This window comes from Carlito syrichta, unplaced genomic scaffold (genome assembly GCF_000164805.1).
Source record: "Carlito syrichta isolate Samal-C Ts95f unplaced genomic scaffold, Tarsius_syrichta-2.0.1 Scaffold307934, whole genome shotgun sequence".
NCBI lineage: Eukaryota > Metazoa > Chordata > Mammalia > Primates > Tarsiidae > Carlito > Carlito syrichta.
The window spans coordinates 947460-962849 of record NW_007252030.1 but is presented as its reverse complement, the minus strand read 5'-3'; the positions used below and the strand labels follow the sequence as shown (position 1 = coordinate 962849).

Sequence of the window (15390 nt, the reverse complement as noted above, 5' to 3'; positions counted from 1 at the left end):
GGATCAAGACAACTATCAAAAATGACAAGAAAAGCACTGAGTATACTAAAAATTCTGCATCCATAGAGTGGTCATGATGACAAAGAAACCAGCATCCCATCAAGCCTGAGAGATGGGCTGGGAGAAAAGTGTTTTTAAACTGTGAACTGTGGGAAAGCCATGAACTAAGCATGAACTTAGCCTCCGCTATGATCTTAGAGTTCCATCACATGGCTCCATTTTAATTGTGAAGCACTTAGCACAACACCTGGCAATATTATGTGACCTACAGTATTCCTAAACTCCTTAAATAATAGGTCATGTGGTAACAGAGTCTCTACTTCATTAACTATTGAAATGGATAGATTTCTTATCTGTGAATCACTTATTTGCCCAAGAGATTTCTGTCTTTCAGTTTAAACACATTCAGCATTTCACATGACTGTTTATCCCAAGATAGAATGATGTCAGCATTCTGGGAAAAAGAGCAGTTAGAAAAAGGTTTTAAATGGTTGCATCGTTACAAGATTTTACTGAAATTGGGCACATTTTACATTTATATGGGTTACAGAGATTGCTTTGAAAATTGACTTAACCCTTACAAAGTCTTACTGCTTTTAACTTATAAACAGTCCACGTACATACAACTGTGTTACTGAAGAGATAGTGATTTGTGTAATAACTGCCCTTTGACCCCCAGTACAATAGAACCGGGAAATGAATTCCTGAGTAGCACTTTCCAGGCTTGTTGTATTTTCTTTTCTGTGCTTTGCACTCTGCAAGTTTTTTTTTAAATGTGCCCAGTATAAGTATGTTTTTGTGGAGGGAGACACATCAATAAGGGTACCTGATCTCAAACCAGGTAAAGTGGGGACCAAAGGGAGGTTCAAACTTTACCTATATGAAGACCACTTGTACACCTAATCCTGAATTGTACCCCACATCTTTAAAATAAACTTTTAAAATGTTTAAAAATACGTTAAAAATTATGTTTTTGTTAATAAACATGCACTATTGTTTTAATACATTATATACACTATAAGATACATTAAAATAGAAAAAAATTTAATGAGATAAAAATATATCTACAAAAAAAAATTCTAGTCTTGCTCCCTGGAACCTCCAGACTATGTGAACCCCAGCTGGAAGAACCATTTCCAGAACAGTGAGTTGTCAAACTACAGCATGAGTCAAACCACCTGGGACGCTTGGTAAAGTGAAGATTCCAGGTAGTGGAAGATGGGTCCAGAGGCTCGACACAGAGCGTGGGGGTCTGCACTGTCAGCAGTCACTGCGGATGGCTCTGGAGCAGACTGTGAAGCCCCACACTTCCAAGCACCACAAGACAAGGCAGAGATGCACTCTCCCCACCAGCGCCCAGCCCCAGTGAGGGTGACAGAGCAATGCTCTGACATCACATGTGTCATCATCCAGGAAGTTGGCATTTCGGAGGGAGTGTCAGAACTACCAGGTAAAACATTCATTCTATCGGAAAATATGTTCTGTTTTCTGCAATGCTACCCCGTGAAGAAGCGTTTTGCCATACAAACACACACACATAATCTATTACACAGCAGAATTCCTCCATTGAAATAAGATGACTTTTCTTTTAAAATCTAAACTTCTTTTTTTTTTTTAAGTCAGACTTACTTTGTTGCCCAGGCTGGAGTGCAGTGGCACACTCATGGCCACCGCAGCCTCAAACTACTGAGCTCAGGCGATCCTTCTGCCTCAGCCTTCCAAGCAGCTGGAACTACAGGCATGCACCACCATGCCCGGCTAATTTTTTTATTTATTGTAGACACGTGGTCTTGCCAAGTTGCCCAGGCTGGTCTCAAACCCTTGAGTTCAGGCAATCCTCTCGCCTATGCCTCCCAAAGTCCTGAAATGACAGGCGTGAGCCACTGTGCCTGGCCAAAAGTCTAAATGTCTAAAGTGTAAAACTTTAGGAGGTATACATGTGAACTGTTAAATCCCCTGGCAATTTAAGAAATCCATTTGAGTCAATAACCTCATATCTAGACAGAGTATCTGTCACAGGCCAGGCACCAAAGGAGGCCATCTGGCATGACAGGACACAACTCTTGTAGTTGGAGGAGACTGGGTTGGATTCCTGACTCTGGTGTTCATCTGATTTTGAACAAGTTGCTTGACCCTACTGGGTCCCAGTTTCCATGTCTCTAAAATGGGCAGCAAATACCGACTTACAAAGGCTCTGTGAGAAATAAATGAGATACATGCAATGCAGCAAGGGATAGCAACAAAAATAACAATAACATAGCTACCGCACTTTAGTAGTAACTGTTTAGAAACACAAATATTTGGCATTTTCCTCATTAAAAATTAATTTCCTATATTTCAAGGGCCAAATTCCAACACCACTCTTTACTTGCCTGGGCAAATTACTTCACTTTTCTCAGCCTGTTTCCTCGTAGATAGAATAGGAATAATAGTAATAACGTATCTAGCTTGTATTTTATGAAGATAAAAATGAAGAATCTGTCCAGGTGCAGAGTTCATAGCTATAATCCCAGCATTTTAGGAGGCCAAGGTGGGAGGACAGCTTGAAGTCAGGAGTTTTGAGACCAGCCTGAGCAACATACCAAAACTCTATCTTTAAAACAAATTTTTAAAATTAGCTGGGAGTAGTGGTGCACCTGTAATCTCAGTTACTCAGGAGGCTGAAGTGGGAGAATTGCCTGAATCCAGAAGTTCAAGGCTGCAATGAATGAGCTGTGATCGTGCCACTGCATTCCAGCCTGAGTAACAGAGCAAGATCCTCCTGTCTCAAAAGAAGAAATGAAGAATCGCCTAAAATGCTTAACCAGTGACTTGTACTCAGCAAGCACTACGTAATTTTTATTCATTTTTGTCATTTAACTATGAAATTATTCTCAGCCTGGCACAGTGACTCACACCTGTAATCCAGCACTTTGGGAAGCCAAGGCGGGAGGATTGTTCGAAGCCAGGAGTTCAAAAGCAGCCTGGGCAACATATTGAGACCTCATCTCTTAAAAAAATTAACAAAGCCGGGCTTGGTGGCTCAGCCTGTAATCCCGTGCCTTTGGGAGGCTGAGGTGAGTGGATTGTCTGAGCCTGCGGGTTCGAGACCCACCTGGGCAGCGAGATCTCATCTCTACAATAAATAAAAAAAAAAATCAGCCGGGCGTGGTAGCGCATGCCTGTAATTCCGGCTACTTGAAAGGCTGAGGCAGAAGGATCGCCAGAGCCCAGCAGGTCGAGGCTGCGGTGGCCGGGAGCGGCCACTGCACTCCAGTCTGGGTGACAGAGTGAGACTCCAATGCAAAAAAAAAAAAAATTAATAACAATAATTAGCTGGGAAAGATGATGCATGCTTGTAATCCCAATTACTTGGGAGGCTGAGGCAGAAGGATCACTTGAGCCCAGGATGTTGAGGCTGTGGTGAGATAAAATCATGTCACTGCACTCCAGCCTAGCCAACAGAGTGAGACTCTGACTCAAAAAAAAAAAAGAAAGAAAGAAAGAAATTATCTTCAAGCCATATTTGCTCTTCCAACTATTATATGATTTGACTAAGAGAACTATACATGTCACTTACAACTAGATCTACAAATATTCCTAAATTTTCTCTATACTAAGTAGGTACTTTATTCTGCTTCAAAACTTTCTGGGTCTCTGTTTAACCAACAGTAGATAAAGTTTTAGGGCAATGTTACTGCCTGAGACGTGAGTCACTAAATGCTACATTGGTACTTCCTGCAGTTCCTCAAAAAATCTTAAGCCAAGACCTTAAACAAAATTAAATTTTTCCCACTAATAATTGTTGCCATATCCACCCAGGTGGTCTGCTTAAGGATAAATAAAACATCAGACTTATAAACTACCTTAGGCTACACATGGGATCCTAGAAAGATAGGGGACAAAAACACCCTACACCAGCCTGTGAAGGGCATTCTCCCCTCAGTGGAAAGTCTTGTAGCCATTTACTTGCTATCCAGAAGCTAATGTCTTTATCCTCTCTCCAACCCTCCATCCCCTGAGAAAGCTCAGCAAAAATGTGGAACCAATTCTACTGCCTATTGAAAGTAGACTGGATAAAGAAAAAGTGGTATACATACACGATGGAATATTATGCAGTCATAAAGAAGGACAAAATCATGGACTTTGCAGCAATTAGATGGAGCTGAAGATCATCATACTTAGTGATCTATCACAGAAACAAAGAACTGAATACCACATGTTCTCTCTCATAAATGGGACCTGAACATTAATCATAACAGCACAAGAGAAGGGCAGGTAGTCATGGAACACTACCATGATTGGGAGGAAAGGGGGGGCACAAAACAACACAGAGTGTACCTGGTCCTAAACCAGGGGGAGTGAGGACCAGTTGGAGGCCCAAACTTCACCTGCATGTAGATTACTCATGTACCTAATCCTGACTTGTACTCCACATCTTTATAATAAGATAAAGTAAAAATAAAATAAAATGAAATGAAAAGATGAGATTCATATTGGGCAGGTTTTCTCACAAGAGTCAATATCTCTTGCAACCACCACAAAGGCACAGGTGCTAGGGTCCCTGCAATGCTAATCTAATGTCACTACACCCAGCGAAGCCCTAAGATATGGCTTTAGACGAGATATTTCTAGTCCTCCTGGTCCACATGCATTTACCAACCAGAGGCCACTTCAACCATGAGCAACGTTGCCTTGTAACAGAGTTGACACTCTATTTTTATCTAGTTTCCATGGAAGCAAAGCTATAAGGTTAACCAAAGAGTCAAATTTTCAGAGAAAATGGAAAAGGTTGGTGACTCCTTACCCTTAAGTGTGTGCCTTAAAATATGAGCCTCTACAGTAGTCTTCAAAACAGGAAAGAGGAAAAAAGAGAAGAAAAAACTGAGAAGGACAGCTTTTAACAATACACTTACCATCACTGGCTACGCCATCTGCTAGAAATATGTAGTAGCTTGTGTTTAGATCAAATCTATTCTTAACCCCAGGAAGGGTAATGTTTCTTCTGAAAGAACACTGCATAACATCATCCGCCAGCCTCCAAGCCACGTCCTCAAGAGTACCCTATAAACACACAATGGTCGTCTTAGCACTTCCCAAAGATCGGCTAAAAATAAGATGTGATCAAACCCCTGCCCTGTTCAATTTCCTTTCCCCAAGATCATATGTGCACACATTGTCTGCAGTGCCATTGTGTTTCCACTTCCTCCTTGAAGAGTACAAGAAACGTTTTCTCTCAGTTTATTTGTCTTTATCCCATTTGGCAAAAAATTATTTTTGACATGAGCCAGAAGCCCAGGATTCCTCTACCAGGTTAGAAAATTTAGCAGATGTACTAACTCCATGTGGCCACCAGTATTCAACCCAAAACTCTGAGAAAGCAATTAACAAGAAGTACCCTAGTGACCAGAAGGCAGCCTGCAACTTGGGAGAACGAGTCAGCAGTGGGGTCAGCCCCCAGAAGGCCATGCACAGTGATGTCATTGCGTGATGGCTGCGACTCGGTCACAGCTCATCTGCTATGTCATTAAGTGACAGCTACTGGCCCTTCAAGGCTCATCTGCTTGTCAATTGCCCTGTGAAAAAGACACATCTTTACCAGAAATAGCTCACCTATGGCACTGATATCAGCAAAAGGAACTTAAGACAACTTCCATCTTACTAGTCAAGAAATCCTGTCATTAGCATAGCCTCTTCTTTTTTTTTTTTTCCTTTGATTCGGGATCTGTCACCCAGTTTACCCACTCTGGAATGCAGTGGTACAATCAAGGCTCACTGCAGCCTTGACCTCCTGGGCTCAGCTGATCCTCCCACCTCAGCCTCCCAGGTCACTGAAACTACAAGCACCTACCACCACACCCAACTAATTGTTTTTATTTTTTGTAGAAACTAGGTCTTACTATATTGCCTAGGCCAGTCTCAAACCCCTGGGGCCAAACAATCCCCCTTCCTCAGTCTCCCAAAGTGTTGGGATTATAGGCGTGAGCCACTGCGCCTCACCAAGCCTCTTCTTAAAAACCTGTCTGTAAGCTTTTGAAAGGGGGCTGATGCTCTTGACAAACCATAAAATACTTTTTTGTAAGGTGCAACCAAAAGGATTTAAGTGACACAAGCAAGAATTCATCTTTTCCTAGGAGAAAAACTTGTCTTGTGCTTTCTAAAGTATGGAAAACTTTCTCTGAGGTCATTACAAGAAGAGCCCAGCTGCCAGGCCCCCACTCAGGCGAGGTTGTGTCTGTGGGTGGAGGCTGCCTTGCAGCAGGCCATGGCAAGGCAGCCATGTAGCCAGAAACAGGATCAGCCAGGTGGAAGCTCCAGAGTTTTCATACCCACCCTGGAGTCCATCACCGGATGACTTCGTCCCATCAGATGGGAAGGCTGTATGCGCACAGTCTGGTCTTCATGAATACACAGATAAGCGTCATCATCACCCTGAAAAACAATTGCAAATGAAAGACATTCAAGTGAATTTCATCATTTTGTGTTTTATTAAAGACCTTCAGGAAATCACGTATTATTTGATACTTTTAAAATATAATTTACTGACTCAGTCTTAAATAATACTATAAATTCTAGAGATTGGCTGTCTAGTTTGTTAATTTAAAATAATTTTGTTATAATACAAAAGCACTGAAATGTCAGTGTAAAACAATAAATGAAAATAGGCGTATAACATGCTTATGTGTTCAAAAACCTGTCACCAGTTGAATACTGCTGTAATGCTTTTATGTATATTCATTCAAACCTATTTGTATTTAAACCCATTTTGCTTTCCCAAATAAGAAAATATATAGTTATGTTACCTTTTTTCAATTAACTAACCATGAACATTATTTGAGATATTTATTTGTTAATAAATGTCTACATCCTACATATTTTAATGACTGTGAATACACTGCATTGTACTGGATGTTTCTTGGTAACTTTTAAGATGGAAGACACTAGGCCAGGCACAGTGGTTTCTGCCTGTAATCCCAGTACTTTAGGAGGCCAAGGAGGGAGAATTGCTTGAACTCAGGAGTCTGAGACCAGCCCAGTCATTACTGCAACCTTGTCTTTACAAAAAATTAAAATAAAATAAAATAAATTAGCCAAGTGTAGTTGTACACTCCTATAGTCCCAGCAACTTGGGAAGTTGAGGCAGGAGGATCACCAGAGCTCAGAAGGTCCAGGCTGGGGTGAGCCGTGATCATGCCACACTCCAGCCTGGGCAAGAGGTGGGACTCTGACTCAAAAAAAAAAAAAGATGGAAGACGCTGAAATCAAATATTGTACACACTCAATAGACTTAATGCTATATAACTGAGACAAAAATATCTGTGCTCAAGAAAGAATTTTTTTGTCAGGCAGTCTACTTCTTATCTATCATTTAGTCTCTAACAGTATTCCTTAATTCTGAAAGTTAGATCTTATTCTTTAAAGTGATAATCAGAGCACAGACTGTAACTTCAAAGTACGTTTAAGTGATGGTACATGTGAGTAATCCTGACTTTAAGTTACTGTCTATAATTTTGTCTTTAATTTATTTTCTCTATAAACTAACAAGGTTCTTTATGTGCCTTAGTCACTAAACTCCTTAAACAAGTTCCAAGACTACTCTGTTAAAATAAATTTTTCTATAAATTCCAATATTTAATTCTAACATTTTTCTATACTTTCAAACTCAAATTTGTTTTAAAATGTTCAACTTTTGAAAACTCTCAAGGACATACTCTTAACAAAGCAATTATTCATTGTTATACATCATATAGTCAAATCAGAATTAGCCCAATTCAAGATTTTAAGAAATTGGAGTAGTCAAGATTTAAGCCAAGAGTTAACAAACTACAGCATAAACACCAAACTCAACCCGAAGCTTGTTTCTATATAGCTCATAGGTTAAGAAGAGCTTCTACATACTTAAATGACTTAAGAAATTAAAAGAAGAGTATTTCATGACAAATGAAAATACATCAAACTCACATTCAGCTATAGCTTTTTTTTGTTTTATTGGAACACAACAACAGAACTGAGTAGTTGCAACAGAGAACATATGGCCCACAAGCTCTTACATATTAACTACTGGTCCTTTATAGAAAAAGTGTGCTGAACTCTGATTTAAACAATGCATGTTTTCTAGAATGTCTGTCATCAGCGAGGCATAGGAATTCTTCTGTTATATAAAAAAATGTCTAATACTACAAAATGTTGGTGTATTCCCTGTTGGTGAGAATGCAAGCTAGTTAAACCCCTGTGGAATGCAGTTTGGAGATTTCTCAAGGAACTGAAACTAGCCTGACCACTCGACCCAGCAATCCCAGTACTGGGTGCACACCCATAGGAGCACAACTCACTCTACCAAAAAGATATCGGCACACGCATGTTTGTTGCAGCATTAACCACAACAGCAAAAACACGGAACCAACCTAGGTGCCCATCAATGGTAGACTGAATAAGGAAAATGTGGTAATGCATACATCATGGAAAACTACACAGCCATAAAAAAGAACAAAATCATGTCCTTTGCAGAAACATGGATGCAACTAGAGACCATCATCCTGAGCGAACTATCACAGAAACAGAAACTGAATGTCATATTTTCTCCCTTATAAGTGAGAGCTGACTACTGTATGCTCACAGGCACAAGGATAGGAGCAACAGACACTCAGGGATTCCTATGAGGGAGAGGAAGGGAGGGGATAAGGACTGAAAATCACCCCTGAGTACCATGTCCACCATCTGGGTGACTGGCTCAGTAGAAGCCCATGCCTCACCACCACACAATATTCCTATGTACCCCCAAATCAAAATAGAAAATACAAATTTAAAAAAGAATGTGCAATGACAAAAAAAAAATTTTAAGACAGCAAAACGGATGATTTTTGAGGCAAACTGATGGTAAGTGGACTATAATACTAAATGAATATAGGCAGACCTCCCGATATTGGAAAAGATGTTGGGGCCAGAGAACAGGTGACTGACTCTCAGTGCTCACTATTCCAAATGAAAAGTGCTGTGGCAACCTTAGGCTCCAGGCAGCTCTAGAAACCCCAGGTTTGGAACAGAGGAGCATACAATATAAGAAATTCTAGTCTGGCATAGTGGCTCACACCTATAATCCCAACGCTTTGGGAGGCTGAGACAAGAGGATTGCCTGAGCCCGGAGATTTAAGACCAGCCTGGACAACATGGCAAGACCTTGTCTCTTAAAAGAGGGAAAAAAAAGAACTGCTGCCAAAACCCTGGTCGTACAGAAGCTCTCTCCCCAGCTCGCCCTTCTCAAGTCAAGCATCAAGTATGCACCCTATGAGAAAATGCTATGCTGGATACCATGGAAGAAACAAAGATAACTAGGATATAGTTCTCCCAGGGAACAGCTGTGTTCTAAAGGAAGAGACAGACAGTTCTAACAGTACATCAAATATGATAAAATGAAGATTTAGGCAAAGTGTCATGAAAAGATAAGTTATGTATGGCCAGAGAATTGGAAACAGCTTATCAGAAAAGATAGTACTTAAGTAGAACTTAGAGAATAAAACATATTTGCAGAAGGATAAGGTAGAGTTGAGGAAAGACTTTCCAAGTTGAGGAACTTCCAGGACCAAGATACAGAAATATATATGTGAAAATTTTAGAAAACAGGCAGTTTTATTAGGTAAAATATAAAAAGAATAAAAGAGACCTCTAAGGCCTGAAATTCCAAGAAGTACCGCCAAGACTTTGAAGAGTAGTAAGAGCCATGCTAAAGAAAATATAACCAATTTTCCACGATGTTCTCAGTTTCATCTTCTGCTTCACACAGAAGTTAGCTGATCCCTTTGTGGTACCAGGGGCAGTGAGGGCTACCTAGAAGCCCAGAAATCACCTGCATATAGCCCACTTATGTAGCAAATCCTCACTTGTACTCTACAACTGTATAATTAATAAATGAATAATTTTTTAAAGAAAAGGAACAATTTTTCTATAGTTACTAACAGTTCACCAAAGGTTTGGGGGATATTTTTGAGATGATACTAATTGTGGATTAGAAAGAAAATTCCAGTGACTGTTGAAGGATGAAATGGAAAGGGAATCAGAGAGACAAGAAGACTGATAAGGGGTTGTTATGGCAGTCCAGGAAGGAGACTAGACAGGTGCAAGTCACGTGAGAGACTGTGACAACAAACCAAACAAAAGAGGTGTGTCAAAACAGAATCAACTGTAATGTTGGGTACATGTCATATTTTGTCCAAACCCATAGGAAATACAGCATCAAGAGTGAGCCCTAAACTACAGACTTTGGGTGATAATGATGTGTCATTGTAGGATCATATTTCATAACAATGCATCATTCTGGCAGGGGTTGTTGATGGAGAATGCTCAGCATGTGTGAGGACAGGGGACATATGGAAATCTCTGTACCTTCCTCTCAATTTTGCTAGGAACCTAAAACTGCTCTAAAAATACAAAGCCTTACAAAAAAATCCAGGTCCTATTACGGTAAGATAGTTAAAAAATGGTGAAGATGGTTAATTTTGTGTTATGTATATTTTACCACAATAAAAAAAAACAAACCAGAAGCCAAAGAATCCAAGAGTTTAGTAGCCATGATCACGTTAACATCCACTTCTGCATTTCTTTTCTTTTTTTCTCTCTTATTTTTTATTTTAAAGATGTGGGGTACAATTCAGGGTTAGGCACATATGTGATCATTGTTCAGGTAAAGTGTGGGTACCCTTATTGATGTTATGTGTCCCCCTCCTCCCCTGGCAGCGTCCCACTACTGCCGATCCCTTTCTTATAGTATTATTATAAACACATCTGGGTTTCTAAATGTCATTTCTACTAACGGGAAGTAAAGCTCCTTTGAGAAATGATGAGATGCATGAAAGTGTGAGAAGACAATATCTTATTACACACAAAACAATGATATGCCCAAAAGATGATGGAGACACATCAAAAGATAAAAGAAGCCTGCCTGAAGGGCTCCTGCTGGCCACCCTTGGGTCACCATGACCATCTAAAAAAGAGTGAATGTGGGCAATAAACTAAACACAATGGACAAAAGGAACCCATTAGTCCACAATATTACTCCAAAAGGGAAGGGAGAGCAGAGAAAAGAAAACTCTTATTTTCAGAAGAATATCAGCTAATAAACAAGTTAGAAAACCACCATTTTGCAACCACCAATGTGGCCATTGTTTCAGAGAAGGAACAGCAATGAATGCTAAAAATCATTTGGTAACAGGTTACTGGGGAACTGAATATTCATACAGATGCAAAGTATCATCCCACGTATTACTTATTCATCACAAAGGGAAAATATACTTTCACCATGGAGAAATCTGAGAGCCACCAGTGACCAAACATAGCATCGTCAATAATGAAACATTCCAGTATCATGAAACTTTTGAAATGAGGCACTGATGTGGAAACAAAACCCTTTAAGCAGTATTTGTGCCAAAAATCTTCACATAAATCTATTGCATGAACTGTAGAACATTCTATAAAATAACTGACTTTAAAATATCGGGACAGGCCGGCCAGGTGGCTCAGCCTGTAATTCCAGTATTTGGGAGGCCAAGGCAGTGGGGATTGCCTGAGTCCGTGGATAGAGACCAGCCCAGGCAACTTGGCAAGACCTCAGCTCCTCAATAAATCAAAAATTATGCAGGTGTGGTAGTATGCACCTGTAGTTCTGACTACTTGGAAGGCTGAGGTGGAAGGATCGCCAGAGCCTCACAAGTCAACATTGGGGTGGCCATGAGTGTGCCACTGCACTCCAGCCTAGGCAACAGAATGAGACTCCTACTCAAAAAAAAAAGTCAGGACAAAGGACAGGATAACAGTTCTAAAGTAAAGGAATCAAAGATATATAACAACTAAATGCAGAGAGAGATAACTGATTGGATCATGCATCAGAAACTTTAAAGTTATAAAGGACTTTATTAGAATAATTAGAGAAATTCGAATATAGACTGTATATTACATAAAATTATTATATCATTGTAAAATTTTCTCAATGTGATAAAGATATTGTGGCAATTGTAGGAGAATGTCCTGTATATTACATAAAATTATTATATCATTATAAAATTTTCTCAATGTGATAAAGATATTATGGCAATTGTAGGAGAATGTCCTTGTTCTCAGGAGACATGTGTTGTAAACCTCAGGGATGAAATGTCATGATATCTACAACTTCCAGATAGCTCAGGAAAAAATATATACTTATACATACCATATAAATCAATTGAAATAGATAAATAGAGAGTCAGAGAGAGAAAGAAAGTGGCCAGTCTAGGTGAGGGGTTTATGACTGCTCATTCTTTCAACTTTTATGTAGGTTTAAAACTTTTCAAAACAAAAGTTGGAAGTTTGGGATCTGAGAGATGAATGAAAGTCAAAACCAAAATTTCTCTGAATACCAAAGAAGATGTGACAGCAACAGATGAGGTGTTCTATCAGAGTCAGTTCCTGACAAGAAGCAAGTAATCAATAGCAGTAGCTGCATGTCTAACACCGTTGCTGATCACCAAGAATGGGGAACACAAGGAGACATTAGGAAGGAAGACAAGTTCAATTTACAGATGTTAACTTGGAACACATGTCTGGACAAGACCTGCCAGAACCTAGAAATCAAACCTGGAGTCCAAGAGGGGTCAGGACCAGGAATACCCTATAACTTAGGCATTGAGAGATCATGTATGGAACAGGATGGTTCAGGACAGGGGACAGAGAAGAACGGGAGCTAGTACCATGCACACCTGGTAACAAAATGCCTCAGATGGGAAAGGTGGATATACAGGAAGTTCTCATTTAAAGTTGTAGCCATATTCTCAGAAACTGTGATTTTCAGCAAAACAGTATATTACAAAACCAAGTTTTTTCTCATTAATGTTATAACAAAATAATGTCGAAGGAAATGACAGTTTTACAAAAGGTCCTTTTGTACATAGCTTCAGTTAAAGTCACAGTTTCCAAGAACCTATCGACAATGTTATGTAAAGACATACTGTCCTTGGAAATTCAGTTAAAATTCAGACATTAGATCACTGTTGTCAAAAATATGGAAATTAAATATTTCACTCATTTTGGTGATGAGGTCTAATATCAAAACAAATGTTATCATTTATTTACAAGCCAAATTGAAAAACAGATATAATTTAGGTCATCTAATCAGTATTCATAGCATCAGATACCTTCAGTATTTAAATTTACATTACATACTCAAGAGAAACAGGTCATAAAAATACCCTAAAAATTTTAAAATAACAACCAAAAATAGAAATATCCACTTTAAAAATATATTTTAGGGATGATTCATTTCCCCAAGTCAGGCCAACAGGTGTAAAGATGATTTTAATCACTAAACAGCATTGCTCTGTTAATCAACTGCACCTGCATAATTAAGTCTTTTTTATAAACATTTTTTATGAATACCATACTAGAAACAGATAAGATTTCAAGTAAGATAAATGAATCTTGAATTAGCAATAAATGCTTTTGTGCCATCAATGCCTATAATTTAGAACAGAAATAACTAGTCTACCTGTAGGCTACTCAGCACACACTCAATGCAGTATTAGTGTCTTTCCCTCTCACTCACAGACTTTAAGTGACCAGTAAAAGGCAACATTAGTACACTACAGCATGTGTTTTGGTTATAAAGTGATTGGAGTACATTGGGCTTCTTTTTTTTAAGTGACTAGAGCATATATCTAAATGGATGCTGTACCTCAGAGATGAACCCTGATGAAACTACATTTATTCAACAGGTTAATCCTCTTTGCACTTCTTTTCAGAACTTCCTTCTTAGCCAGTTTTATCACATTCACATAACAACAATGCACCACCACCATCATTTGTTATTGCTTTATGGTTGCGTTTTTTTGTTGTTGTTTTTTTTTTTTTTTGAGTCAGAGTCTCGCTCTGTCACCCAGGTTGGAGTGCAGTGGCATGCTCACGGCCACCCCAGCGTTGACCTGCTAGGCTCAGGTGATCCTTCCGCCTCAGCCTTCCAAGTAGCCAGAACTACAGGCATGCACTAACATGTCCGGCTAATTTTCTGATTTATTATAGAGATGAGGTCTCGCCAAGTTGCCCAGGCTGTTCTTGAACATGTGGGCTCAGGCAATTCCCTCACCTCGGCCTCCCAAAACGCTGGGATTACAGGCTTGAACCACCACGCCCAGCTTTGCATTTTATTTTTAACCCAGTCTCATTATTCACATTATAAATCAAACTTGGTTCATTTTTGCCAGCACTAAGAATGCCCAAAAGAAAATGCTACCAGTCTGATGGCAAAAAGAAAGTAGGGAAATGTTCTGAACAATCAGCATAATCTGAGCAAGTATAAAATCTCCCATCAGGCCAGATGTGGTGGCTCATGCCTATAATACCAACACTTTGGGAGGTAGAGGCGAGAGGATTGCCTGAGCTCAGGGGTTTGAGACCAGCCTGGGCAACTTGGTGAGAGCTTGTCTCTACAATAAACCAAAAAATTAGCTGGGTGTGGTGACATGTGCCTGTAGTTCCAGTTACTTAGGAGACTGAAGTGGAAGGATTGCCTGGGCCTAGGAGGTCAAGGCTACAGTGGCCATGACCATGCCACTGCACTCCAGTCTGGACAACAGAGTAAGACTCTGAGTAAAAAAAATAAAAATAAAATCTCCCATAAAAGCAACTTTGAAGCCGGGCTCGGTGGCTCAGCCTGCAATCCCGCACTTTGGGAGGCTGAGTTGAGTGGATTGCCTGAGCCCGCGGGTTCAAGACCCGCCTGGGCAACTTGGCAAGACCTCATCTCCACAATAAATTTAAAAATTAGCCAAGCGTGGTAGCGTGCACCTGTAGTTCCAGCTATTTGGAAGGCTGAGGCAGAAGGATCGCTGGAGCCCAGCAAGTTGAGGCTGAGGTGGCCGGGAGCGGCCACTGCACTTCATTCTGGGCGACAGAGTGAGACTTCAACTCAAAAAAAAAAAAAAAGCAACTTTGAAGGGGGAAAGATTTCTACTATCTTCTGTTATTTTTTAAAGCACATGATATATCCTGTATGTCATGGATTTAAGGTACATCCTTTGTTTGATGGAAGAGGGACAGCAGGTGCATTCTAGCAGTGAGTTGTGAAATATGTAAGTCATCTCCATATACTGATGGCATCCTACTAATCAAAGTTAGTAGCACCCAGCTTCCTCCAATAATTGCAACTGTGCCAGGGCCAATGGGATCGAGCACTTTCAGGGAAAGCAACAGTTCTTCTACCACAGCCATGTCAGAGTTCCTTTCCTTTTTTATTGAAACATGATTCCCCCAAGGAACTGCGTTAAGTTTAAATCCTGATAGGAAGAAAACTCTCAAGAAAAGACTCCTTACCTTTGCCAATGTGGAAACAGGAGCATTCTCCATTGTGGACATTCCCACACCCCAACACCAACTCTTCTTGAACAAAACTTA

The 15390-nt window shown here is 39.9% G+C and overlaps 1 protein-coding gene across 1 annotated transcript in view; it reads right to left on the bottom strand.

Annotated features, from left to right (window-relative positions):
* FRRS1 (ferric chelate reductase 1) overlaps positions 1 to 15390 on the bottom strand; it is a 64230-nt gene that overhangs the window by 18569 nt on the left and 30271 nt on the right. Inside the window, 2 exon segments of the mRNA XM_008064719.2 lie at positions 4896 to 5043; positions 6313 to 6411. Coding sequence (XP_008062910.2) covers positions 4896 to 5043; positions 6313 to 6411 — 247 coding nt within the window.